This window comes from Centroberyx gerrardi, chromosome 7, assembly GCF_048128805.1.
Source record: "Centroberyx gerrardi isolate f3 chromosome 7, fCenGer3.hap1.cur.20231027, whole genome shotgun sequence".
Classification (NCBI taxonomy): domain Eukaryota; kingdom Metazoa; phylum Chordata; class Actinopteri; order Beryciformes; family Berycidae; genus Centroberyx; species Centroberyx gerrardi.
This window is the reverse complement of record NC_136003.1, coordinates 8866815-8893494: the sequence shown is the minus strand read 5'-3', so window position 1 is coordinate 8893494 and position 26680 is coordinate 8866815. Positions and strand designations below refer to the sequence as shown.

Genomic DNA, 26680 nt, shown 5'->3' with positions numbered 1-26680 from the left:
TCCCACATCCTTGCCGCTCCTCCCCTCATACACCTTCTCACTAAGCAGAGTGTGTGTTTTTGATCTGGTCTGACCTCAGCCTCTTGCGTGCGTGTGTGTGTGTGTCTGTGTGTCCGTGCATGTGTGTGTGTATGCTTGGCAATCCACATGGGAGCTTGACACTCTCACACCCATACAAACACACAACCACACACACACACACACACACACACGCAGGCCAGTTCTGGGGTCACTGGTGATGTCCTAACCTCATGCCACATGTTTACATTCTCGTTTTAAGGAAACTGTGTACAAGGCAGTAGTAGATGGTGATCTGGCAAGGTGTAGTAGTTTTTAATCTTTTTTTTTTCTGTTTTTCTTTCATGGGGGGGGGGGGCAGTAGGAAGAGGAAGTGCAGACATAGAAAACAAAAACAAGATGGCGGCCTAAAGTGGCAGCGCTCACCGTGAGAGGAAGGATTCATCAATAAATAAATAAATAAATAAACAAAGTCAATAAGTTAATAAGTTAAAGGGGTCTGTCTGTACATGTGTGGAGAGAGGGCGGCTTTGCTCGGGTGTCGGCGTAGTGTGTGTGTGCATGTACTGTATATCTGTCAATGTGTGTGTGTGTGTGTGTGTGTGTGTGGTCTGTAGGGGCTGTAGCTAAGGAGGAGAGGGGAGCAATAAACTCAAACCCCCCCAGAGACGCACAAACAGAGCGACGTCGACACCCTCCGACCTAGCGACGCGTACACAAAACAACATTCGGTTCGCCGGTCTTCTCTCCAGAATGTAAATCCGATAACTAAGTCTTATGTAACATCAAAAGCCTCGAAAACTGTAGGAGTTGTACTTGGAAGACAGCTGTGAAAGCTGAAAACAGCCAAAGTTTCCTCACTTGTTGTTTGCTGTCAGAATATCCATCATGATAAACTTTTCTTGGCTTCTAGGTTTTGGTTATTCTGTCCAAATTTTTGCCTGTAAATTTGGTCTGGTGGGATGTTTCATATGTTTCTGGGCCGGGCGTTCTCTTAAATAATTAATAAGCTTGTTTCCAAAATACCATGTATCAGTTTTGGGAAGAAAAAATCATTACCATCTTTCAGTATCTCTGAAATACAAGAGGATCTAGTCTGTAAAAGTGGTCAGTAACATTTTCTATGAAGTGTAGGACATTATAAGTGCAGTTACAATTAACTATAAAAACATTTATATATACTGTATATGTGTGTAAGCACCTATAGTGATTTGTAATCAGTTATAAAGCTAATTTATAATGTTTTATAAATATTTGCTTACAATGGCTTGTAGAATAGGTGTATAATGTATTAAAACACCCCCATCTAGATTGAGAAATGCTTTTAGTGGATGACTTGAAGCAGACAAAAAGTGGTTTATAAAGCTTTATAGGCCTAATACATGAAGAGCAAGCATCTCACTTCACTTAAACCAAACCAAAACACATGAATAAGATGGTCATAAAGCTCGATAATACACTACAATCATGAAGTCTTAATGCCCTATAGGTCCTAGGTGTTTTATAAGTGTTGTAAAACATTATAAATGTAGACATTATAATGATCTTCATAGCCACTTATAAATCACTACATGTTGTTATAGTGTCATAAGACATTATACACATCTTTATAGTTTGTTATAGCTACACTTATGTTCTATAAACATAATACTTCATAGAAAGTTGTCAACCAAGGACTTAAGTGATCTTATATCATTTTAAAAGCACCACAATTTGATTTAATTTTGGGGTATCAATCATTTTAAGAGTAAGTGCTGGATATCTCATTTTGGAACAAAACTATCCAATCCAGCGTGTCCTCCTCTGGTGTGTTTCAGTTCACCCCCCCAACCCCCCCCCCCCCCCCGTCCCTCCGGCCCCCCCAGCAGATCTACAGACAGTCTGGCAGTGAGAATTTGACACTACAGTTTAGAACAACTCATCAACAACAAAGAGCGGAGAGTAGTAAAAAGCAAAAAAGTAGAGAGAAAGCTTGTGACTGGCAGCTGCATAAATAGGTCGTCATATATCCATATAGAAACAAGTAAGTAGGAGTATTGATCATCGTAGTCGTCATATCATATTAGTGATGCATTGCCGTGGCAGGAATAAACTTGCAGTGAATGTGCGGCGGTTGGAGGGAAAACCCAAAGTATGGAGTGGTGGTCTGGGTGCAGTGTGTGTGTGTATGTGTGTCCTTGTTCATGTCTCTGTGTGTTTGTGAGTCTGTTGCTTTGTCTGTGTGTGTGTGTGTTTCAGTGCCCTTGTCTGGGTGTGTGTGTGTGTGTGTTGGAGGGTCGGGATGTCAGCTGTTGTACATTCATGGTGAAGAAGATAAGGGGGGGCGCTGTCCTGCCATGCCCCTCGCAGGCCAGGAGGAGGGGTGGGTGGGGGTGGGGGGGTGGGTCGTCTCCAGGTGGGGGGATGGGGGGGTCAGCTGAAGTCGAAGTTGAAAGGTTACGGCAGGATGGTGGTCTTCTAGAGGAGGATGCACTTTCCTTTCTCCACCCACGGGTTGTTCTTCATCAACTCCGGGTTCAGGAAGGGGTCCTCCGGGACGCCGTCCTCTATCCACTTTACCAGACTGAGAGAGGGAGAGAGAGGGAGAGAGGGAGAGAGAGAGGGAGTTTATTGCCACAATACATCCTCTATTCACTTTTCCATATTAGGGAAGGGAGAGAGTGGGAGAATTCAAATGGCAAAAATAAAACCCTCATTGGCACGATCCAGCCAACGATGAAACGCCCACATAAAAGCAATACTTCTTCTATCAGAGACGGTGAAGTTAGATGACGTTAAAAAGGAGGGAAAGGAGGGAGGGATGGAGAGAGTAAAAAAGAGAGATGGAGGGAGTGGTGGGAGAAACGGCAACTTTAAATGGGGGTCGCAAGCATAAAAGAACCCAAATCAATCAGATAAACAGTCTCTTATTGAACAGTGAAAAACAACAATACCCACACAATAGCTCCGCATTTACATCTCAAAGGAAATTGTGAAATGTCAAATGACTGTTTCCCCTCAAACAATCCTTAAAAATGCCTTCCACTAAGTCACAAAATATCTGCAAAGCTTTATTTACATAAAACAATTCAAACTTGTTTATAACAGTCTCAGAGGCTGCGCTAGTTACATAAATGCCATAATTTTATAGTTAGGATTTCAATCCAATAGAGTATACATGTTATTTTACTGAAATGACCAAAATGCAGCACTGAACTTCACTTTCATTGACTTCCATTAGTGTGAAACATGATGAATCTGTCTCAAAGATGTCAGTGTGTCACCTACTAACCCACACTATAAAACACTGACACTTTTCTGCTTTATGTAATGGCAGCATCAGAAGCTTCATTAGTTAAAAGTCAGTCAGTCCTGCAATGATGAAGTATTACAGAGATAGTTTCTATAGTGTGTAATGACAGCCTCAGAAGCATTATCGGTTAATGGTTAGACTTCTATTGTGGCTGTGACGATAGCCTTCAAGGCAGTATTAGGTAATTAATTAATATAAATAATTAGTGTTTTATCATTGTGATGGGATAGCTAATGCTGTCATGTCAGATCATATCAGTGGAAGTGGAAGAATGGGATGACTACAACTACAACCTACAACTTGGAAGCAGTCATGAACGCACATATCCAAAATCATTTTTATTTATCAATTTAAAATCAACCAAAAGGAACAGTAAAGAAGTAAGTAGGAAAAAGCACAGTAAGTGATTTTGAAATTGATTGACCACCTCAGAGGCAATGTTTGGGTCTCTATCAAACGAAGGTCTTTTTTTATGGGGGAGTGAGCAGTCACTCCTTTTTTAGTATCTTTGCTTTATGGAGACAGCAGAAAGAGATTGAGACATCGTAAAGGAGATGCGGCGTCTGCTGCGTGAATTATCGGAAATGTCTACCTTGGCTGCAAAATATGGAGCTCCCTGCCATTTGCTAAGGGACGGCCAATGGAACGGCGAGCCAAGTAAAGATTATTCGCCACGCACACACACACACACACACACACACACACACACACACTGTCTTTTCCCTGCCTGTCAGAGGGAAGTGGCGTCCTGAAGTGAATTATGAAAAACATATAGCTACCTGCCACCTGCTGAGGGACAGTCAGTGGAACAATGAGCCCATTCAAGATGATTATACTTCCATTCGTATGCATGTGTTTGCTCGTAGCTTTAAACTAAGTTGAGGTGTATTGATAGCCACGTCACGATAACAGAAATTTTGATTGAATTCAGTATTGAATTTTGTAGATGTGTTCTGTAAGCTGAAATTCCATGTCAGCGTCACCTGCAGAGGGCGTATTCGTGTGGATGGCGTGTGGATTGGAATAGTTAAAAGAAGAAGAAGAAGAAGAAAGAGGGTGAGAAATTAACCTCTCTGTCCTCAACCAGTCCATCTTCCATCCCCCAATTGCAAATTTGCACGTTTTTTTACGATATTGGTTGTTTTATTTTTTGTTGACGCAGTGATTTGAGTGGGGTCGACATTTTCTTCTACTGCTTCCGGCTGCGTACTCGCTTGTTTTCCGATCAAACACTGTTCCATCTTTCTCGCCCAGAATGCACTGGAAATACCCTCCCACAAATCACCTTCGGTGGCCCACAGAGGACAGTAGTCGCAGTTCTGGGTGAATATTTGACAGCCCCTAGTGATCGAGGACGTTTTTGCTCCCTCATTTTTTTGTTTCACGGGCATTTCACGAACTTTCGTGCCAATTTCTGCCCCGAGTCATATCTGACCCTGTTGGTGATGGATTCTCTTGTTTGTCATATTGAATTTTTTAGACATTAAACTTATTAACGTATTGTACTGAAGCCAGAATGACTACTAATGCTATGTATCGGTCTGGTGGTTTGTATCGTCTGCATCCTTAAAAGGCCTGCGGTGTGTGTTGCCCTTAAGCTGCTCCTCTAACACACAGTCGACCTTGCCTGAACTCCAACCAGCTGGACCTCAGAGACACACACAATCACTCACAGCCACAAGTACACACACACACACACACACACACACACTAATCCAAAGACCGACACACACTGGAAGATACACATAGAAGACATACACAGTAGGCAGGCATACTTTTTTTTGGCACTAACCCACTCACTGTACAAACACTCGCACACACACACACACACAACACTCATGCACGTACGTATACCACACACACAGGAAAATACACACAGTAAGTGCGCGTAGGTGCACATGCATATACTCTGCATTTACGCCCACACACACACATGCACAGACATACATAAGAACACACACACACCGTCCTCTCCCTGCCTGTCAGTGGGAGGTGGCGTCCTGCGGCGGCCTGAGGGACAGCGGGGCGTACTACCTCATTAAAGACAAGGGGGTCCCTGCGCTGCTGGTATAATTACTCTGATTGGACAGGGAATACCTCCGGTCCGCCCTCACACCCCTGCACCACCTCTCAGTGTGAACCTATTGCACTGACCACACTGCAGGAGTCCCAGCAGCCTCGCACGTTACCTAAGCATCTGCACATCGCTCAGAACGACAGCTTGGATTAAAAGTGGAAGTTGCTTGGATTGTGCAGAAATGTGCAGAAGTTTTTTTTTTAGCTTTAGCCTCAACAAAGCTTAGACCTTCTGCAGTATTTGAGTAGTTCAGCAACAGTGTTGGGAGTAGTTTCACTTAATGTAATTAAACTAGCCGTTTATTTGTTCATTTTTATTTATTTGTAAGAGACTGTGTGCAATATGAAACATATGTTGCCATTTGATGTTAAGCTAATTTTCATCTGCAGTCCCTTGGCAGGTTCCAATTTAGTTTAAATACATTTTGCAGTGGCTTGGTGGTAGTTCCACTAAATTCAAATTTGCATAGTGTTTTGTTTTAGCAGTTTAAGTAGTTAATTCCTGCAACCACTGCAACTCTTTTACCTAGTCCTGATAAATAAGACACTGACCACTAAGTTGACTGGTCAGACTATTGTTATGGCCTGGTTGGTAAAAGGCCTCAAATGATTTTAAGTTAAGTTTTTTTATTTACTCCTTTTACTGTCAAGGTTGTACCAGTCAGATGTTACAACACTGTCAGTGCTAACAAGAGCTTTCAGGAGGAAAAGAGGGAAGGAAAACTGATTTACATGCATACCGTCCACCTTTTGAATTCCTACAAATAACCCACTGAATGTAAGATTGTTTGTATAGTGATTATTTGAATATAAATTTGTATGTGGTTATTGAAGTTTGTTTATATTTAGCCTACTTTTAGCACTTTCTCTCTTGCATTATACAGCATGTGAGGTCCTGTATGTCCTTATATTATCTGTATATCATATCATCAGCTATGTCATCTGTGTAACTACTATACATGACACATAATAACGATCTAGTTAATATGTGTAACCAGGATCCGATTGCCTTATGCTTTCCTTGTCTGCTCATTGTATCTGACAAAAAAACACATCTCTTCTGCTTCTGACACCGAAGCTACCTACTCATCGCTGTTTTGTCCGCAGCTTTTACGAGGGACTTGAACTGTGCGCGGATGTTTGTGGAGCCGCTGTGCAAGTGGATAACTACTCACTCAGTCACTGTTTTGGAGGACTTCTCTCTCTTGAAGGCCAGCTGGTACTTGAGGCTCTCCACCTCCTTCTTCATCTGGGGCAGGTCCATCTCATCCATGGCTGCAGCTTAATGTAGGGCTTCTCTACCTGTGTGGAGCGGGACGGGGGCAGAGTTAAATTTATACGGTACACAGCACTGTTCTAACACACTCAACACCCTGCAGCAAGTAAACCAAACAGTACATCTGATTTATGGCTGCATGCTTAGTTGAAAATACCATATAAAACACTAAAATACCCAAATAGAAGGGAGGTCCTCCACTGTACACTGCAGTAAGTGCATTAGAGGTACATGTGATTCATGGCGGCAGGTTAGAGTGGAGTTGGATACCCATAGGGAAGGAAAAGCGCTAATGTGTTGTTTAGACAGCAGGCTTATACAATACTACTCTACCCAAAAAGGAGGGAAAAGAGAGCGGCCGCATGGTTTAAACACACTGCAACACCTAGGGGAAGCGAGGGAAGGATCTTGAACGCCGCGACTTCATGGTTAACACGCAATTTCACAGACAGACAGAGGGAAATGTACTCAACACACGGGTGTAATGCAGTGAAACGAATCTAGGATTTTCACAGGCCGGAATTTGGAGACGAGCAGCCCGAATCCTGTTTGGAGGGACGGTCATTTGGCCGCCTCTCCCTCCGCAGCAAGTACACTACAGTGGAGTTCATGTGCATCATGTAATCACTAACAACGGGCTATTTGTGTGCTTTCCACATAACAGGTCCTCGTCACCCGTGGCTGCAGTGAGGCGAGGGGTGAAGAACATACTTGAACAGGTCACATTTATAGCTGCAGGCTTAGACAGGAATGGTATTATAAGGAGGGAGAGGAGAATAGCTAGTATATTTAGTGTAATACCTAATATGATTTTTGAGTAACTCCACTCTTTTACTCTACTGCAGGTTCATTATATGATGCCAGCAGTTCTTGGATATCTTAGAAATAGGATTTTGCATACGAAACATGCGCTAACTTCCTAACACAACTGCAAAATTTGCCACCCGCCTGTAAGAGGAAGCAATCAGAGCCAGCATAACAGGATCACTATCCGCTTTATCACAACCTTTAGAGGTTAATGCATCGCTAATATGCACAGTTGTATCCATTTCACCCACACTGCAAGTTAGCAGGAGGAAACACAGTCAGCTTAAGACAAATTTTGTCCTATGGAGAACCAACTGTATTGTATTTTATCACATCATATAGTTATATAGCTATATTTTGAGGAGAGAGAATACTATTAAAGGGGAAAGTTGGACATTAAATAGTATTGTATTTTATCATATCATATCATATCATATAGTTCTGCCTATATTTTGAGGAGAGAGGAAAGGCTTGTAGGAGAGGAGAGGAAACTTGAACAGGTATCGACGACGGCGAAGGATAATCCTGATTATTTTGCTGGATATTGTGTTTATGATTATAATCACGGTTAGTGATTAGTATCAATGATTTGAGGTGCACAATCATTTTACGTCACATTTTGCTTCTCATGTGCTTCTACATCGTGACGATTTTGAACAACAGTGGGCATTCTAAATGAAATTAAACATCTCAATATTGACATACATGCCAGTATTCTAGGACTACTAACTGTGGAAACTAAAATCACTATACGCAATTAGGCAAGATGAATTGTGCCGCCCTCTAGTATGCTACAACCTTGAGAGAGAGAGACAAGGATACACCTAACCAGGTCAAAGTCACTGCAGGACGGTGCTTCTGTACAAATGTACTGTGGTGTGCAGGTGAGCCGCAGAGGGAGCGGCGAGTGGAGAGTTGTTTCTCTTATCAAGCCAGAAGAAGGCTGATTTCTACTAGCTTTTTGCCTGTACTTGATTATGGTGACCTGTATCAGCTCAGTGTCTTTGCATGTCAGATACTGCAGATACTTACAGAGCTTTGTTACCAACTGTAAAGCCTTCACTCATCATTGTACATTGTACTCTCAGTCATTGGTATACTTTTATTTATCAGGGTATTCTGGGTAAACTCCCCTCCTACCTATGCATGTTTATTTTACAGAGATCTGAATGTACTTACACACTACCAGTCAAAAGTTTGGACATATACATTTGTCTTTATTTTTACTATTTCCCACATTTTAGAACTATGAAATAACACAAATGGAATTATGCAGTGACCAAAAAAAGTGTTAAACAAATCAAAACTCTCTTATATTTTAGATTCTTTAAAGTAGCCGCCCTTTGCCTTGATGGAAAGGCAAAGGCTTTGGAAAGAAATTCATACATAGGATCGACTTCACTATTTATATTTGTCTAAGAAACACATTTCAAGCATTGAAGCATAAGCCTTTACATCAAAATGGCTTTAAGAGAATGAAAAATATAGTTCATTCAATCAGGTGTGTCCAGACTTTTGACTGGTAGTGTAGATTGAGCTTTTATGTTCTCTGCTCACTCTGCTTGGAACAGCCTTCTGTCCTTGGGTACTTTATCTTGTTTTTAGGATTGTGACCCACTTAGTACATAGCTTTTGTACATTTAAGTTCCTCTTTTAAGTTCCTTCGTCTTTTTTAATGTTTTAAGCTGTTTGTTTAGTTCTGTAGCTTCTAGTTTTTAACAGTTTTTAGTGCTGTCGTGTCTGTAACTTTTTATGCTGCTGTCTTGACCAGGTCTCCCTTGAAAAAGAGATCTTTGATCTCAACAGGATGTTACCTGCTTAAATAAAATAAAATAACAGAGCTTTTGTGCATCTTTTTAGGAATGTAGAGCCATAAATTGCAGGCAGGTTTCAAACTGATTGTGTTCGAGTATACACACTTTCTTGAGTTAAATGCATTTTGGGCCCAGTGTGTATCTGTCTTATGTATGTTGTCACTCCTGCTGTGATCAGACAAGGCTTGATGAGACATTTACAAATAATCAATAATTCATTATGCTTTGGATTTGTGTCTCGGGATACAGAGAAAAACACAGAGACAAGCGTGCAAGCTGGTGGTCAGCACACTACAGCAAAGTTGTCTTCATTCTCTTCTGCAGCTTCTTTCTCTTTGTTTCTCTCTCTCCCTCTCTCTCTCTCTCTCTCTCTCTCTCTCTCTCTCTCTCTCTCTCTCTCCCCACCCACGCTCCATGTCCACTATATTCTCTCAATAATGCGCTTCCCCTCTTGTGTGTATTTGTGTGTGTGTGTGTGTGTGTGTGGTGAGTCATTTGAGGTTTGGGGTGCGCTGAGTGCCTGTCTCGTCTGCACTCAGCATTGATCTCGTTGAGGTGCTTCAACACAGGAACAACAATGGTATTTTTAAGGGACATTAAATAATGCTTAATATTATGTAATTGTCCTTCACAAGTGTTTAGTGAGTAGGGGGCATTTTGAGGCGGGTTAAGGGCAATGGCAGCTCCTTTGTTAACACAAGTTAATTTCATATTCAATGTATTATATATTACATATTCAATGTATCCCCCATGTGTTGCTCGTACAGTGAGGTTTGCCATGCAATGAACACATAGGTTACTTTCACACTCGGCACTTAAAAGCTTTTATTTTGATATTTATTGATATGCAACCTATCTGTGTAAAGTGTCCAGGCTAAATCCTGAAACCTCCTCTTCCAACAAATCACTTAAAATTAATTAATTGTTTTGTTGCTTTTATCTTTATATATATCTTTTGTTTTGTTTCTATCTATTATTTCTATTTCCTCCATTTTTTGTCTATGTCCTTTGTTTTTGGACTTTGAAGATATAGAACATCTACTTTACCGTATGGTGACGATGTTAATGAACTAAATCTGCTACAAATAATACAATAGGTTTTGTCAATACTGTAATTTGTCATTTTACAGTCTCTCTTTGTTTTGTGTTTACCCAACATATATGGATAATTATGTTATATTTGATAGAACATTTTCCAGGGGCATTTTCAACTACACTCTGCTCAGCTCTAATGTTAGCTCTAATCTAATTTTATACTATGCCCATTAGGGCATAGTATAAAAGAGTAGATTAGAGCTAGATTAGAGCATTACTTAAGGTTTTTTTTAGTTGAAAATCAGCCTAAACACAGCTAACATAGTGGGGTGAATACTGATGCTAGTCTCTGGTTTTGTTTGGGACAATAAAGCGAGAAGTAAATCATATATTTGCATCCTTCATACATCACTGCAGCCTTCTGCTGGTAGAGAGTATTGTCACTATAATACAGCAGAAATCTAAATTCTGTTGTTGTTAATGCCAATTGATCAACAGGTTTAGAGTTTGAGATATATGCCAACTGACAAATGTGACACATATTCTTACAAAATGATTGATAGCAAAAAATTAAAACAAATTATACTTTTTAAGCTTTATGCTGACAAAACGATAACACCTTTACAGAGTAGATCATCCATATTTTAGCAATATTGATAACTTGCAGGTAATGATTTTGTTCCCGTCATAACGGATATGTAGCATGTTGGCATAGAACTAATCAATCATCCATCAATCATTTATGCTGACCAATTACAATAAATGATTAATTCCATCCCAAAGCCTTATGCATATGGAAATGTGCTGCACTGAAGTGCCTGTAACTATTGTCGGTCTCCATTGGTTTAGTTTTCACTTCCAGGAACTAAACGTTGTTGCTAAGCAATATTACTCTCCTTAACTCCCCTTATGAGCTGGAGATGTGAATATATTAACTAGCTGAAGACTATCAGCAAGCACTTGGAGGGTTGGAGCCGGCTGATTGCAACGGTATAATATTTCTTTGAATGGTTCGGACCCATCAAGAAAGAGAGAGAGAGAGGGAGAGAGAGGGAGAGAGAGAGAAGGTGATTGTAGCTCAAGAGACAGAAACAGAAAGAGAGAATTAGAGATTGAAGATGAGTCAGGTGTGTGTTTGTGTGTGTGTCTGCATGCAAGAGAGTGGGTTTGAGGAAAAGACCAGGTGCAAAATTACATGACTCTGTGTGTGTGTGTGTGTGTGTGTGCCTTAGAGAGAGAGAGAGAGAGAGAGAGAGAGGCAGTGCTGAGATCAGGTTTCAGCAGCGTCCTCCTAAGACTACAGGAGGATAGGATGCTTTCCTCTCTCTAACTCCATCACTCGCCATCTCCTTCATCCCTTTTTTCCTTGCTCTTACTCTCTCTCTGCTCCCTCTCTTTCTGTCTTCCACTGCCACTTCTATTTGTCTACTCTCTCTATTGCTCTCTGTCCCTCTCCCCCCTCTCTCTCTTCCTCTATGTTGCTGTCTCTATTTGTCTGCTGTCTCCTTCATTTCCTCCCCCTAATTCTTTCTCTCTTGCTTCTTTCACTCTTTCTCTGCCTCAATTTCTCTCGCTATCTCTCACTTAAAGGAATATACCAATTTTGTGGGAAGATTGGCCTGTTGGTCAACTTAAGTGATGAGAAATATAGACACCAAAATCATCAGTGTGTCCTCAGTCATTTGTTTGCTCCAGTGCTCCATGCTAACATTTTAGCATACACTATGTTGAGCGATAGAAGGTGATTAGCATGAACTCAAAAATGAGGAAATGAGAACTTGTAGCAGCTGTAAAGCTAAATACTAAATAATCTTAAGTGATATGCGGATAAGTCTGTCAGTTTGTGTAGGAGATTGGTAAAATTTTCACAAAATACGATGCTGTTTTGAACTAGCAGGGACTACTTTCCGTAGGAAGTGAATGTGGTGAGCTATGGGAGACTGCACAGCTAAATATCACTGCGCAGCGGATTAATACGTGGTTTCTCACCTGAAATAGCCTAGTTCCAAAAATAAACCTACATCAGCTATATTGAGTTCATGATACTTCATTGTTAAAATTTCTGAATCTACAGACCATTTAGCAACTTTTTATTACTTCTTACTCTGGATAATGCTAGTAGTTTATGCTAAAGTGTTAGCATAGAGCAATGGATTGACACATCTATCGAGGACGAATGATTTTGGTGTCTCAGTTCATTTAACAGGTAAATTGTAATATCATAGACTACATTTCAAATACAAGTACTGGTTTATAATGTTTTCAAAAAAAAATTCTCTATCAATTCTTTCTTTCTCTCTCACTTTCTCTATTTGTCCACTCCCTCTCCCTCTCTGTTGGTACCTCTCTCAGTCTCTCCATTATATTCTCTCTATCCTCTTCTCTCTCCATTGTTTACCTTTTACATTGTTCTGTCTCTCTCTCCTTCTCAAATTACTCTCCCTGTCGTTCGCTCTATGCCCGCCCTTCCATCTCTCCCTCTGTTTATCTTCCTCATCTCTCTCTTCCATCTATTCTTCTCCCTTCATTCCTCTCTGGTAGTAGTAAATTAAAAAGGTGAGCAAACTTTGAGCTGCGGACAACTATCAACATAAACATACAGACAAAAATCAATGTAATAATTCATTTCTTGAAAAGAACCATCGTTGTAATGAGACTTACTATTATGTTATACTGCGGGTTTAAATTCATAAAGTCATAAGGTGAGCAAATAATGTGTGTAAGCTGAGTTTTGAGGCAGGTTTTCCCTCCACATTCCTGCTCTCTTCCTTTCATTCCTCCGCGGTCTGCTTTTTGTTCCTCTCCTCCTGTCCTCCTCAGTTGGGCGCTCACTAAGTGCTCCCTGTCCATTTTCAGACATTTCAGGAAGCTAATTCATTACTCCGCACATTAGCGCTCTCTTGCTCGCTCTCTTTGTCTCCGTCTATTCTGTCTGTCTCTTTCTGTGTCTCTGTTGCCCGGCCAGGAGTTAGACACGTCCAATTGCGGCTGTAACTGATGAAACCAAAATACCACATTCCACCCAAAACACCAGTGCTCATTATTAAGGGTGCTAGCTACATGTAGCATTTTTAAATATCAATATATCATTTTAAAATTAATTGTGATCCCTTGGCATAATTACCACAAACGAATGAGACCATGGTCAAGCCTCCATCTCACACCAGTAGTATTGTTAGTGCTAGTGATTCTCAAAATTAAGACTACATTTCCCATAAAGCCCTCTGCTTTCTGTCACAAAGAGAACCTTTGCTTCTTCAAATGTTTTCTCTTTGTCTTTACTGAAGAGGATACACATGTTGGAAGTGATTTTTCCATCGGCCTTTCACTCTTTCCACCATCTGCCATTGTGAGAAACTCTGAAAGCTTTAGCTCTGTTTGTGCAGGAAGAACAGCGCCCTCTTCCTGATTTGTGCCGTAAAACAATCTCCCTTTGTGCCGTAAAGGAATCCAGCAGATTGTGAAATGCAATGTAGAGGCTGATCCAGGCTGCCAATCTTCTCAGCGACTTGTTTACAGCGTTTATAGCCTACTAAAATGAATGCGGTCATGATTTATGGATGTTAAAATGCAGTGTAATAAATGACGGTTGAGAGTTCAGAGTGAGACGGCGATGACATCAGTGTCTGGTGTTGGGAGTGTGTATGTGGTTATTGTGGTGGATGTGGAGCTACAGAGCTAAAGTGCCATGAAGGGAGGTGCGGTTCGCCGCAAAAAGGTGCTCAAATATTATGAAAAATTACAAACTAGTTAATTACATTTGCGTTATTAAAAATTCTATTTCAAGAGCTTATAATCAAAGTTTTTTTTTTTTCCCTCCAATGCAATTTGGGCCAAGTCCAGCTCACTGTGTTCGTCACAAGTAATTAATAACTTGGTGCGCCGTGGAAATCTGTTGTTTTGTTAGAGTGTAGCTCAGCGTCAAAAAGGCTAAGTGTGTGTGTGTGTGTGTGTGCGTGTGTGTGTGTGTGGTGCTTTTTAAAGATATGTGTGGGTGGATGTGTCAAGGGGAAAGCAGGGTGGTTGTTTTGGGGGAGGGTATGTAGGTCGCATGGTGATTTGGGTCAAAAGCATCCAGAGATTAACCTCTACCCCTGTCTCCTCCTCCTGTCTTCCCAGCCTCAGACTAATGTGTGTGTGTGTGGGTGTGTGTGTGTGCGTGTGCATACGTGCGCGTCAGTGGAGCAGGTGGCAGTGTGAGGTGTTCCGCTACCGATGTTTAATGTGTTGAATACATCTGACTGACTTGGATGATGTTGGCAGAGAGGAAGAGAGAGAGAGAGGGTGGGAGAGAGAGAGAGAGGGAGAGAGACAGACAGATAGACAGGGAGAGACAGAGAGAGAGAGAGAGAAAGGGAGAGAGAGGGAGAGAAAGGGAGAGAGACAGACAGATAGACAGGGGGAGACAGAGAGAGACAAGGAGAGAGAGAGAGACAGACAGACAGACAGATAGACAGGGAGAGAGAGAGACAGGGAGAGAGAGAGGGAGAGAGAGAGAGAGAGAGAGGGAGAAAGAGAGATAGGGAGAGAGAGAAAGTGGCTTGAAGGAGAAAGTGGGGAGGAGAAACCAAGGTGGGGGGGGCATGAAAGAGTGAGAACAAGCAAAAGAGAGATAGAGACAATGAGAGCAAAATAGAGAACGAGAAAGCAGGAGAGAGAGAGAGAGAGAGAGAGAGAGACTCTTGTTGCCTCTATAGATACTGCATTGTAAATAGAGACTAAAAATAGAAAGGAGCAGGCAGAGCTACTGACTGAGAATGGAGTGTGAGAGTGGAGAAGCTCCGTGCCGTGAGGCGGGCAGGAGATGCCGGGGATAATAAATGCCAGACGCTGACAGACGATGTTTGAGCTTTTACAAGCGGCCGATCTGTCCGGCACTCCAATGAGCTGTGCTGCTGTCTGGAGCCACTGGGACCGGCCCAGCTGATAACGCACCAGCCGCCCCGATCAATCCGATCTGATCGATAGGCCTGAAGCATATCAGGATGGGAATAAATGTGTGTGTGTGTGTGTGGAGGGGGAGAGAGAGGGAGAGTATCTCAGTGGAATGGAAAGGAAAATAACTCTATATATGTATGTGTGTGTTACCTCAGTGGAATTGGCAGTTACATGGAAAAGGAAAATGTGTGTGTGTGTGTGTGTGGGTGTGTTACTTCAGTGGAATAGGCAGTTACATGGAAAGGAAAAGAGCTCTTTCTCTCTCTCTTGCACGCACACATACAGTACAGTCTTAATGTGTGTGTGTGTGTGTGTGTGTGTTGTCAATTCCACTGGCACCTTAGTGGAATGGGTATGGAAAGAGTGAGAGCTCTCTCTCTGTCTCTCCCTCCCTCTCTCTCTCTCTCTCTCTCTCTCTCTCTCTCTCTCTGTGTGTGTGTGTGTGTGTGTGTGAGTGGCCCCTCTCGGGTGCAAGTGGAAGGGACATCGAGAGCCATATTCAGAAGTGTAAGACAAGCATCATCCATCTTCAAAAAGGGGTCGACTGAGGCAAGAGAGGGAGAGAGAGAGAGAGAGAGAGAGAGGAGGAGGAGGAGGTGGTGGAAAGGCAGAGGAGAGAAATGTAAGTTTTATGTAACATTCGTGGGTTCATATGGCCAGTACTGAGGGGTGTGTGTGTGAGAGAGAGAGAGAGAGAGAGAGAGAGAGAGAGAGAGAGGGAGAGAGAGAAAGAAAGAAAGAAAGGGGGGAGGCGGGGGAGGAGTGCGAGCACAAAGTACCAAATCGTCCACCCGGATCGCTGCTCTTCACGGGGTTTCCAAGCAGTTCCAATGCGTCCCAAAGGCGGAAAAAACCCATTTCACATAAGAATATGTTCCTAACTGTACATAAAACGGCCAAAAATGTACATGGCATTCACTGGAAACACACTGGAAATGTATTCTCCCTTGCCTATATACAGCATATATAGCCAAAATATATATTTTGCCACTCAAAATATAGTTCCAGTTAATGCCATCTGCATGGACAAATCCATTTTCTGGCCAAATTCATGCATATTCTCTCTGAAATCTGTGTGCAGTGTGTTTTTCCCGCATGCTGCTGTTCAGCAATAGGCCTATAATAACCTCATTAAGGCCTAATTTGCAGGTGTCCTCCGCACAACAGGCACAATGCACGGCAACCAGACTGTAATTGTATAATGAGGCTACGGAGACAGTCGCATGTCTTACCTCACTGATGCGCCGGTGGCGGCTGTTGCTCTTTCCAAGTCAAACCGGTGCCGTTAAACCGGAGGAAGCGGGGTAGATAAGACAGCTGGACCGACGCACGGACAGCGGCTCTTATTCCCAAACGAGAAAAAAAAACCCGCTGATGAATGTCCAAGACTTTATTTATTTCGGGAAGGCGGTGTGCGCGCTCGCGGTATCCGCTCCGCCAGAAAAGACCGGGGATAAAATCCGCAGTCTCCGGAGTAAAACAGGCGATGACGAGCAGTCTGTGGCAGTCTGGAGGCTCTTCTTCCCCGGTAGCCGGTAGTCCGGTTGGTGTTTTGTGAGGTGCTGCTGAAGCTGCACAGAGCGAGGAAAATACCGGACAACTTAACGACCGGGTCCGGTGCGCACCGCCGTTCACTCCCTGCTTCTTGGCTCGGCGTCCGCGCCGGGATCCTATTTGAGCGTCAGTGTGTGTGTGCGTGTGTGTGCGTGTGTGTGTGTGTGTGTGTGTGTGTGTGTGTGAGAGAGAGAGAGAGAGAGAGAGAGAGAGAGAGAGAGAGAGAGAGAGAGTTCAGTGTGTGCGTCCCTCCCTGAGGATGCGTTAGAGAGTTGGCGAGGCGAGAGAGAGAGACAGAGAGAGAGCGCGCGCGCGCGCACACACACACACACACGTGCCACAGTCAACAAGGGGGGAAGAGTTCTCTCTCCATCTCTCCCTCAAACTCTCCCTCTCCCTTTGATGTCTCTCTCTTCACTGTTTTGTGTGTGTGCGTGTACGTGCGCATGCGTGTAGACCCCTTTCTTGCCCCCAATGCCAGACTCTGGATTTCTGCCCTAATATGGCAACTCATAGCTCCTTCTGCAGAGGCAGATTTAGGCTCTCACTGGGGGCAAAAAAACAAACTTTGGGTTTGTGATTCATTTCAAATATGAATACTACATTTGAGCCCAGAGCCAATGAGAAGACGTGTTAGAGGCAGAGAAAAGATGGTGGCAGATGGAATTCAACTGGAGTTTGTCTGATTATACATTAGTATTTGGTTTTCATTTCTTATGAATGTGGTCTAGTCAGGAGTAAGTGAGTGTGTCTGTCACTTTTGACAAAGTATTTACATGATCATCGAATAACATGCACATTCCTCTCAGTCTGCATCATTCACAATGCCTTATATTTATAGTGGTGAAGCCTTTATAGAAGCCCCCCAACACACACACACACACACACACACATATATACAGTATATATGCACAAACAGATTTTTTAACTGCTTTATCTTGGGTTTAGAGCAGCAGTGCAGCAGACATGCAGCGATTGTGTAAAATGGGTTGTCAGCCTCTGGCCAAGCTGCAAGGCCAGAATTTATAATTTTCACAAGTCAAACGTCATGGCCCACACAGATCTTCATTAAGGCTGCAACACATCGGTCAATCGCCTCAGTAAATGGCTTTTTAAATTTTTTTTATCTGTCTTGGTATCCTTTTGAGATGAAAAACACTAGATTTGAGAACAGAGCCCACGAAAAGTGTGAGAGGAAGGATGGATGGCGCATGGATTTGATACTAACATTTTAATGGAGACTTCACTGGATGCCTGACTGGTCCGTTTTGCTACTGTCTATCACTGACTGATAACGCAATAGTGATTCAACCTATATCCAGGTCCTGAAAGCTTTTGCTGTTCTAAACACCTGGTGTCTGGTATTGTCTTTCCTGGGAAAAATCCTCTGCTGCACAGGAAGTGATGCGTTTTATGTTTCCGGAAGAACTGGGTAGTTAGCATGAGCAGTGATAGCCACCATGGCTGAACAGACAAAGAAAAGAGCGCCACCTACAGAAACTCAAACTACATCAACAGAAAATCCAAGGAAAAATACGTCACAGCACTGATTTCTGGAAATGCTCAGTGCAAAAACACCACAGCAATAACCGCTTAGCACCATAGATGTCATTAAAAACAAAAAACACAAGAATCTCATGAATTACCCCTTTAAATTGAGATTAAAAAAAATAAATTGTGATCGTTGCATTGATTTTCAGTCACATTTTTGTTGCCCAGAGAGTGAAAACCAGTGTGAGACCTCTAAGTTGGCTGCGTCTGTTCAAGTCCTGTCTGCAGACGTTGCAGTCAGAGCAGACCCGTCCCTCCTGGTATCATCAGCCGCTCGATCCACTTCTGGCTATCAGCATCTTGTTCTCCAGATAGGAGTCCGGCCCAGACAGCTCTACTGAGCAGCTGTCCGTTCCTGCGCTGATAAGATCACACCGAGTGACTTTCAGCCTGGTGTTACGCCCAAAACTGGCCCTCCAGACCCGATCTTGAAATCGGGCTGAGTCTGTGCTGACTCAGCAGATCTGAGGAATTTGGCAGTTGTCTGTCAGCGCAGGTCTTGTAATATGAGACGGGTTTAGGAATCTCGTTGGGGCAATTAAAGGGAAGGTTCAGCGATTTTATAATTCCTATCCTATTAATCACTAATCAAGCCCCCTCTCAGAATGTGCCAAACGTTTAACTTTTTACATCAGAGCTTGTGCTTCCGTGAAATCGGCAACCACCTCCTATTATGATTTGTTAGCAATGCTAGCACAAGTCTATAGGGTATGAAACCAAACCTCTTAAAATCACTTGCAAGCCATTCCATATACTTCCATAGCTGTAGTAATAGTACAAATACGTAATAGAACTTGCTCAGAGCACTTGAATGGGATTTTGAAAGCAATGGTTTCATACTTTATTGACTTGCACTAGCATTGCTAACAAATGCTAACAGGAGGCTGGCGCTGATTTCTCAGAGACAAAAGCTCTGATGTAACACATTTTTTGAATGTTATAATAGGGGACATGGATAATGATCAATATAAATAGGATAGGCTTATTTATAGGGGCAGATTAAAGGCTAAAAACACAGAGCATTTTGCAAGATCAGTCTGCACAAATAAGGCTTGAAACGATGATTGGGGAAATGTGAGTAGCCAGAGGAAAAGAGCAAAAGTTAACTACTGCATGCTTTCACCAGAGAGCTCTATTAACAGATATCCATCCCTGTAGCCTCTAGCCACACTTATTATGAAGTATTAATGAAGTCCTTTCCAGACTGCTGTTGAGGTGTCTGAATTTGAAAGACTATAAATCAGCCAACCTGGCGTACTCCGTACACTGTACAGCCTCTCCACCACCATCACTACCAATATTGGATGTCGTCCCGAGACGCTTATCTGGTTTCAGTTCATCCATTTCTTCTCCCAGGATGGAGACGGAGATGGAGATGGAGATGGAGATGGAGATGGAGATGGAGTCCCCCCCCCCGACACACACACACACACACACACACACACACACACACAGGGCTTGGGAAGCAGATTGTTGCCGATCAACAGCAGCCAGCATTGCTGCGAACAGAATTTCACTACAGGGATCAATAAAGTACCACATTACATCATCATTATCCGTATATACTATCACTGTGGGATTATCCTTTTTTTTTTATCTTAACTATGCATTATTTTATTTTTTATGTTGCTGATGACACCCCAATTAAATAAAGTACCCTATGTATGTATGTACATATATGCGTATATAATGTATTTAGTGGAGCCTAAACCCATCTAAATTCAGCTTCCTGACTTTTTTATTTGCAGAGTTTACCCACCTGTTTAGCCTGACATAAATCTTTATGATATGAATTCACAGTATACATTATAGTAATAAGTATCAAAATGATGTAAGCATCCTTGTATACAAGGATAGGATCTTTTAAGGGAAAGACGCATAAATTAATGCTTTGCTGCAAGCATAATTGATTTTTGTTCCTATTGGTGCTTATTATTATCATTATTATTATTATTATTATTATTATTATTATCCAGGAATGAGAGAATGGGATGAGTGGGAAGATAAGAAGGGATAAGGGAAAGAGGAGAGGGGTGAAAGGAAAGAGGGAAACTGGGTTGGAGATAGAGGTAGAGAGATTATTCTTCTTTGTCTTATTATTATTATTATTCATTTTGGTTTCCATAGGTTAAGAAGCGTCACTCTCCCCTCACCTCTCCCCCCACTCTGACAGACCATAGACCTCAGCCCACACCTTACAGGCTCCATTAAGAGGTGCGACCGTCCCAGAGAGCGGAGATACCAGGAAGCTGGCTGGATAGAATCGGTACCCCCTCACATCTCAGGGTCACGGTCCGTCACTCTTTAACGTCCCCCTGGAACAAAACCCATTTGCGGTTGAGTGCAGATGACTTCCTGAACCTGCTATCCATGCGCCGATGGAGCCGAAGTGCATGCTGGGAGCAGAGGCGGTCAAGCACTTACACAGGCAGGTGTGAAATGACTAGGAAATTGTCTTCTCTCGCTGTCCTAGAAAAACCTTGGAGTGTGTTTTTTTTCATGCTGTATCGACTCCTGTGGTGGAAACTGGTCTTTGCGCTCGCCCTCCTCCACAGAGCAGGAGGTCAACTAAAGAGCAATGCTGAAGCCGACTTAAGCTGTCAACACATGATGAGCCATTGTTTTTCTATGGGGAGAGCAGTGACGCCAAACTTAGAGGCTTCGTTACCTTGGGCATCGCGCACCATCCTGATTTTCCACCTTACCGCTGTGCTCAAAGATCAGATTATTTGAACTTTCACCCCGTTTGCCGCTGACCATTCAAAGCGCGTCCAATCAGATTGTGTGACGTACAAAGAGCTGAGAGATTGAGGAAAAGTTAATATTGTGTGTGTCCGAGTTAACAGAGCTGTACAATACAACATTCAAATATTACCACATCCTCGGGGGAAATGACATTTTGCTTTTTGATTTTAGCAATCGCAGACAATTCGTATGAACGCTCCCATGAAGCCTCCCTCGGACTCAGACCGCTCATCATGTGTTGACAGCTTTATAACGTGTGAACGAGTGGAGGTGTTCAAAGACACTTCAGCAGGACACATGGGTGTTGATGGACACACGCTGGTTGTCACAGGGAGTGAACCGGTGGCTTTTCTTTGAAGCCAAGGTCAGACTACAAGACTTTTCAAATCTTCAGACTATGTGGTTGGTCCTGAGTAAAAGCTTGCTGTGCCGTCAGAAAGATGATCACACCAGGCGTCACACACATGTAGAGTGAGGGCGCGCACACTATCCCAGTTTGACATTCAAAAACATTTTCCCATTTGTCCAGAACTCACTGTAAATATAATTACAAAATAGGTCAGTTACAGGTCAGTTCTTGCTTCATGGTACAGAAGCTACAGTTTACATTACATTTACATTACACACATATTTTGAAGTGACATTATTACAAGGATAACAATGATGAAAAATTTGGTATTAGACTTCTTTCACTTAAAGCCGGTCTAGGTAGGTTTCATAAGTGGACATTTTGTCTGAATTCAGCAAAAGTAATCTCCATGTTGGGTGAACATAAATTAGTAAAATAACGTCAAAATCTCCACAACATTGATAGTGCCATTGCTCTGTTATTTGCTTTTAAAGTAAATTTTGTGTCTCAGGCATCTGACCAATTCAGGTAAACTTTAGAGCAAGAGGGCTTCAGTCTGACACTCAAATTTACCTACCGCAGCTTTAATTTGTGATTGCGTATTTATGTGGATTGATCGAGGCACATTGCCATTTTATATGAGGTTTATTCCTCCAAGTAAAACTGTGTAACAACTTCAACATCAAGAGTGGAGCAAGTGGAATTGGGAATCTCTACTGATGCAAAATGTCCATGTGAGTGGAAGTTGTTGTTAAAATCGATTTCTAACCCCTCTTCTAACCCCAGTCGGGTTTAGAATCGGCGTAAAAATCATCTAGTGTGACCTAGCCTTTACAACCCAGTCTCTCTAACCACTAGGCCACCCTGCCGCTTCTCTCTCCACATAGAAAGCTCTGGAATCACCTTCTGGCTTTGGGCGCATGACGAGCTGTTTGGTTTCTAATCTGGGAAGTCTCCAGGCTTTCACCCACTCCTGTTAATCTGCTGTCATTTACGGTGTGACATATTTGATGAAGGCACACTGCGAGTAAAGAGGGTCTGGATTAGATTAGATTACAGCTCTTTGTGTAAATGTGTGTGTGGTTGTGAGCGTGCATATGTCCCCAGGCGTGTGTGTATGTATGTGTGTGTGTGTGTGTGTATATGTGTGCTAAATCTGTTGGGATTAGACGTCCTTCAGCAGATTATTGATGCTCCATTAGCAGAAGTCTGCTGGTTTAACAAAACCAGTTCACCAACCGTACTGGTGATAATGACCGCATTATAGACCCTCTATATAGTCTACATACTGTAACACACACACACACACACACACACACACACACAGGGCCAGCAAGGTCAGCACACGACAGCTTTAGATTTTCTATATTTCTATATTTCCCTACACTATGCACTAATATACAGTTATGGTGATGCAAATGACTACAGTAGTAGTCATTTAATATAGAGGGGAAAATTCACCCTAAATCACTATTTAAAAACAGATGCTGGGGATGTACCTTACAATTCTGGTCCCATTTTGTTGTTTGGTGGTGTATTTTTCTTATTTCCATGGATAACTGGTCAAACGTGACGTCACATTGAGATACATACAGCGCAGCTACAGTGGAGTTTGATAACAGAAAATGTTAGATCGATCTCAAGAGTGATCTAAAACCTCATTGGTAAACATCAGGTTTTGGTGTCAGTCCCTCAGAATCAAAGAGCAAGGCCTTATTTCTAGATGTTCAACAATCATACAGGGAGAAATCCATCGTAGAAGAGGCAGAGAGACCAATTTCTCCACTGACAGTAGCCTCAATAGACCAGAATGCAATGCAGCCACAAGACGTGTCACATTTAAAGTAAGTAAGTGCACTTTTTTACACTATTCTATCGCTATTGCTATGGCTCTCTCCACTACCACATATAACCCACAGCTGAATACAACAAGTTCAGGCTCGTTCTCTGGGGGTTGTTGAAAGGCATTCTGGGAAATGTAGGAAATGACTAACTGAAGTAGAAGTAGACGAGGCAGGTTGGGGGAAAGTGTGTAAACCAAAAAAGGAAATTGCTTCATCACAAAATACCATCACAGTTTGATGCTATCTAACATCCAAAGGAGGATTTTTCCTTTAAACTCCTCAGCGTCAGACGGGTTCGAACGACCTTATTAATGAGCCTGGCGTGATCACTTCAGACGCCATCTATCACGCTGTCAAGCATTTCACCGGACTCTTGACTTTCCGTCAAGGACAACCCAGTTGAAGTTTCACTTTCCCCGTTGGCGCGGACGCCTAGTGATTAGTGTTTTTCCTCCGGGAAGTGTTCCTTTCGCTTCTGAAGTGTTTTGTTTCACTTCAAGCGACAAATCATTATCATATAAATCTGCGCGAGTCGAAATATTCAGTAGGAAGAACTTTGAAATAACGGCTTTGATCAAAATCTCGGTTTTGTTCGGTAGACCTTATTCTCCCAAAAGTTCACCTTTAATCATCTGGATTCATTCGTAAGGTGACTGAATCTAAGAAGACTGTCTCAGACACTTAACGGGCAAAGTGTTTTGGTTTCATAAAAGGAGACAAAAGTGCAGTGAAGGGTTAACTGTCTCTTCTGGCGTGCGGAGAGGAGCATTATTTAAAATTGGAAATCTCACACTCACACTCACACACTCACACACACACACAGAGGGGCCAGCGGTGGCGATGTGAGCAGCAGCACTTAGAGACAGGGTCTTACTCAGCACTGATCATTAATTCATGACGCACATCTCAGATGGAGGCCCGGATCAGAAACCCCTGCTTTAGATGTCGTAAAAAATGGACGAACCGAATGAGAGGGAGGGTGGGATGGAAGGGGGGAGGGAGAGATGAAGGAAGATAAGATAAAGAGAGAGAGAGAAAGCGAGGTGGCAGTGGAGAGGAGAGTTGGAGATGGGCAGAAATAAAATGAGACAGAAGAGAGATTGGGTGAGAGAGAGAGAGAGAGAGAGAGAGAGAGAGAGAGCGAGCGCCCAGTGCCTGTGTGTATTTCTCGCTCTGCCTCTAAAAAACAAAAAATGCCCTCTTCCACATCGTGTCCCGTAAAGGGAATATTCCATCCCGGCTTTAATCCCGTCTCAGCTTCCCTCTCTGCACTGTCTCCACCCAAACTCTGACCTCCTCTTACCTTCCTCCCTAAGCCTCCATCTGCCAACACTGCAACAAAATATCCATCTTAACAAGTTGTTTTATTCCTGCATTCATTGCTATTAAGTGAGATATTATTATTAATTTTGGCAATATCTTTGCTGTGGTGTTCTGTGGTCAGGCAGTGATAGAGTAGATAAACTGACATTTAGTTATGTGAAAATGTCATATTTAAACATGGGTGATGGTTACTAAATATGAAACAGTATAAATGTATAAACATAACATTATCAAAATATCGATATGTATACACAATATGAAATGGAGCCATTATGAAACGTATCAGTATATATACAGATATACTAGATTAGTCTACTTTCCCTCTCTCTGCCCTCCTGCCGTCCCACACACACACACACACACACACACACCCTCCCCCCCTATTGTGTGCATGGCTGTTGCCTCTCTAATCCAGTGTGTGTCTCTTTGTGGCCGTACAGCATGCGGCTCAGCTGCACTCTGGCCCCTAATGGACCCAGTCAATGGGGAGAATTGCCACCCCGCTGTCTCTATCCAGGTCAAGTGTGTGCTGCATATGTGTGTGTATGGCTGTGTGCATGTGAGTGTGTGTGTGTATGTTAGGGGGTGGAGGGCTTGTGGGTAATTTGTGTTTCCGTGTGTATGCTCGCAGTCAAGCATGTGTGTGTAAAGAGAAGTATGTATGCAAGTGCGCAAAATTATTATTTTTTTGCTTACGACAGCTTTGCACAGTCCTGTGTTTGTGCACTGTTACAATATAGATATTATATTTTACTATGCTTTCTGTTTGATTGTCCAAATATAAAAAAGCATGCAAGTATCATCTTAACTTGCTTGTGTGTGCGTTTGTGCAAACTGAGGCATTGTGTGTGCCTAAGGTCAGGATCATCTAAAAGTGGGACTGTGTGTGTGTGTGTGTGCGTCAGAGAGATGGGGATGTGTTTGCCCTGTATTCTCCATCTCCAGCCCTGGGGAGGTGGAGAAGCATAAAGAGAAAATGAGCATTAAGAGTGAATGGATGGAGAGAAAGGAGAGGGGTGGGGAGGAGGGGGGTTGTTTCCTGTCAAAGTGTCCTTGAGCAAGACACTGAACTACATTTGGAGTCACTCTGGATTAGGGCATCAGCTAAACACAAATTGGTGAATGTAAACTGATAGTTGCATGAGAGAGAAAGAGAGAGAGAGTTGAGTGAGGTGGTGAGAGAGAGTTCAGAGGGAGAGAGCTACAGTAAGAGAGGGCGAGATGAGAGAGAATTTTGACCTTAGTTGGTCTTCAATGATAAATCTGACTTTAAAGCTGCACCAGGGAAGATGTTTATGGAAAGATACACCTGTCTTATCAGCCTAAATCACAGGGGACAGAAAGGACTTTCCCATTCCCTGTGATTGAGATGATGTAGATTTGCCTTATATACTGTATATATATATATATAAATATATATATATATATTTACCCTATGGTTGGTGTTGGGTATGTTCACCGGTGGGAAATCTTGGTGCAGAGATATAGGAAATTCGTAAATTCCGACTTCCGGTAGGAAAAATGCAATGGAACAGCCCTTCAAGTCATTATTCCGATCAGACCTGTCAACTCTCCCGTTTTTCCCAGGTTTCTCCCATATTTTCACCCCCTCTCCCGCTGTGCTCTCGTTTGGTAATTTTCCCCGTAAATCTCCCGTATTTCCCTTTTTTATTTTTACAGTTATATAGAATCCTAATTGGCCCAATCAAGTTGTTTCGGTTAGATCCATAGACTGTTTAACTTGGGAGACTATTTTTCCCATTCCTGACCAGAAGTATGTTGGGAAACATCCATTTGTTGAACTAGTTAACCCAATCCTTTTCACTCTGAGATTACAGCAGGGCAGGCAGTAAAGGCACCTGGTCATTAGATCTCTGGAACCGAGAGATGAAACCCCTTTCATAATGTAAAAATTATGGTCGGGTGGGGGTCCCGGAAAATCTCCCTTATTATTTTCAAAGCCCAACGTTGACAGGTATGATTCCAATAACTAAACACAATACACTGTAAATGCTAGACAGCATTATGTTATGTTAGTTTATAATCCTCAAAATACAA

At 42.5% G+C, this 26680-nt stretch overlaps 1 protein-coding gene across 1 annotated transcript; it reads right to left on the bottom strand.

Annotated features, from left to right (window-relative positions):
* Nucleotides 1–2448: 2448 nt before the first annotated feature.
* gng13b (guanine nucleotide binding protein (G protein), gamma 13b) lies at nt 2449–16714 on the bottom strand. The gene is made up of 3 exons (XM_071896816.2): nt 16489–16714; nt 6562–6688; nt 2449–2581 (listed from the first exon to the last, which is right to left on the bottom strand). The coding sequence occupies exons 2-3, from the start codon at nt 6657–6659 to the stop codon at nt 2476–2478; spliced, it is 204 nt and encodes a 67-aa protein (XP_071752917.1). The 5' UTR covers nt 6660–6688; nt 16489–16714; the 3' UTR covers nt 2449–2475.
* Nucleotides 16715–26680: the final 9966 nt, after the last annotated feature.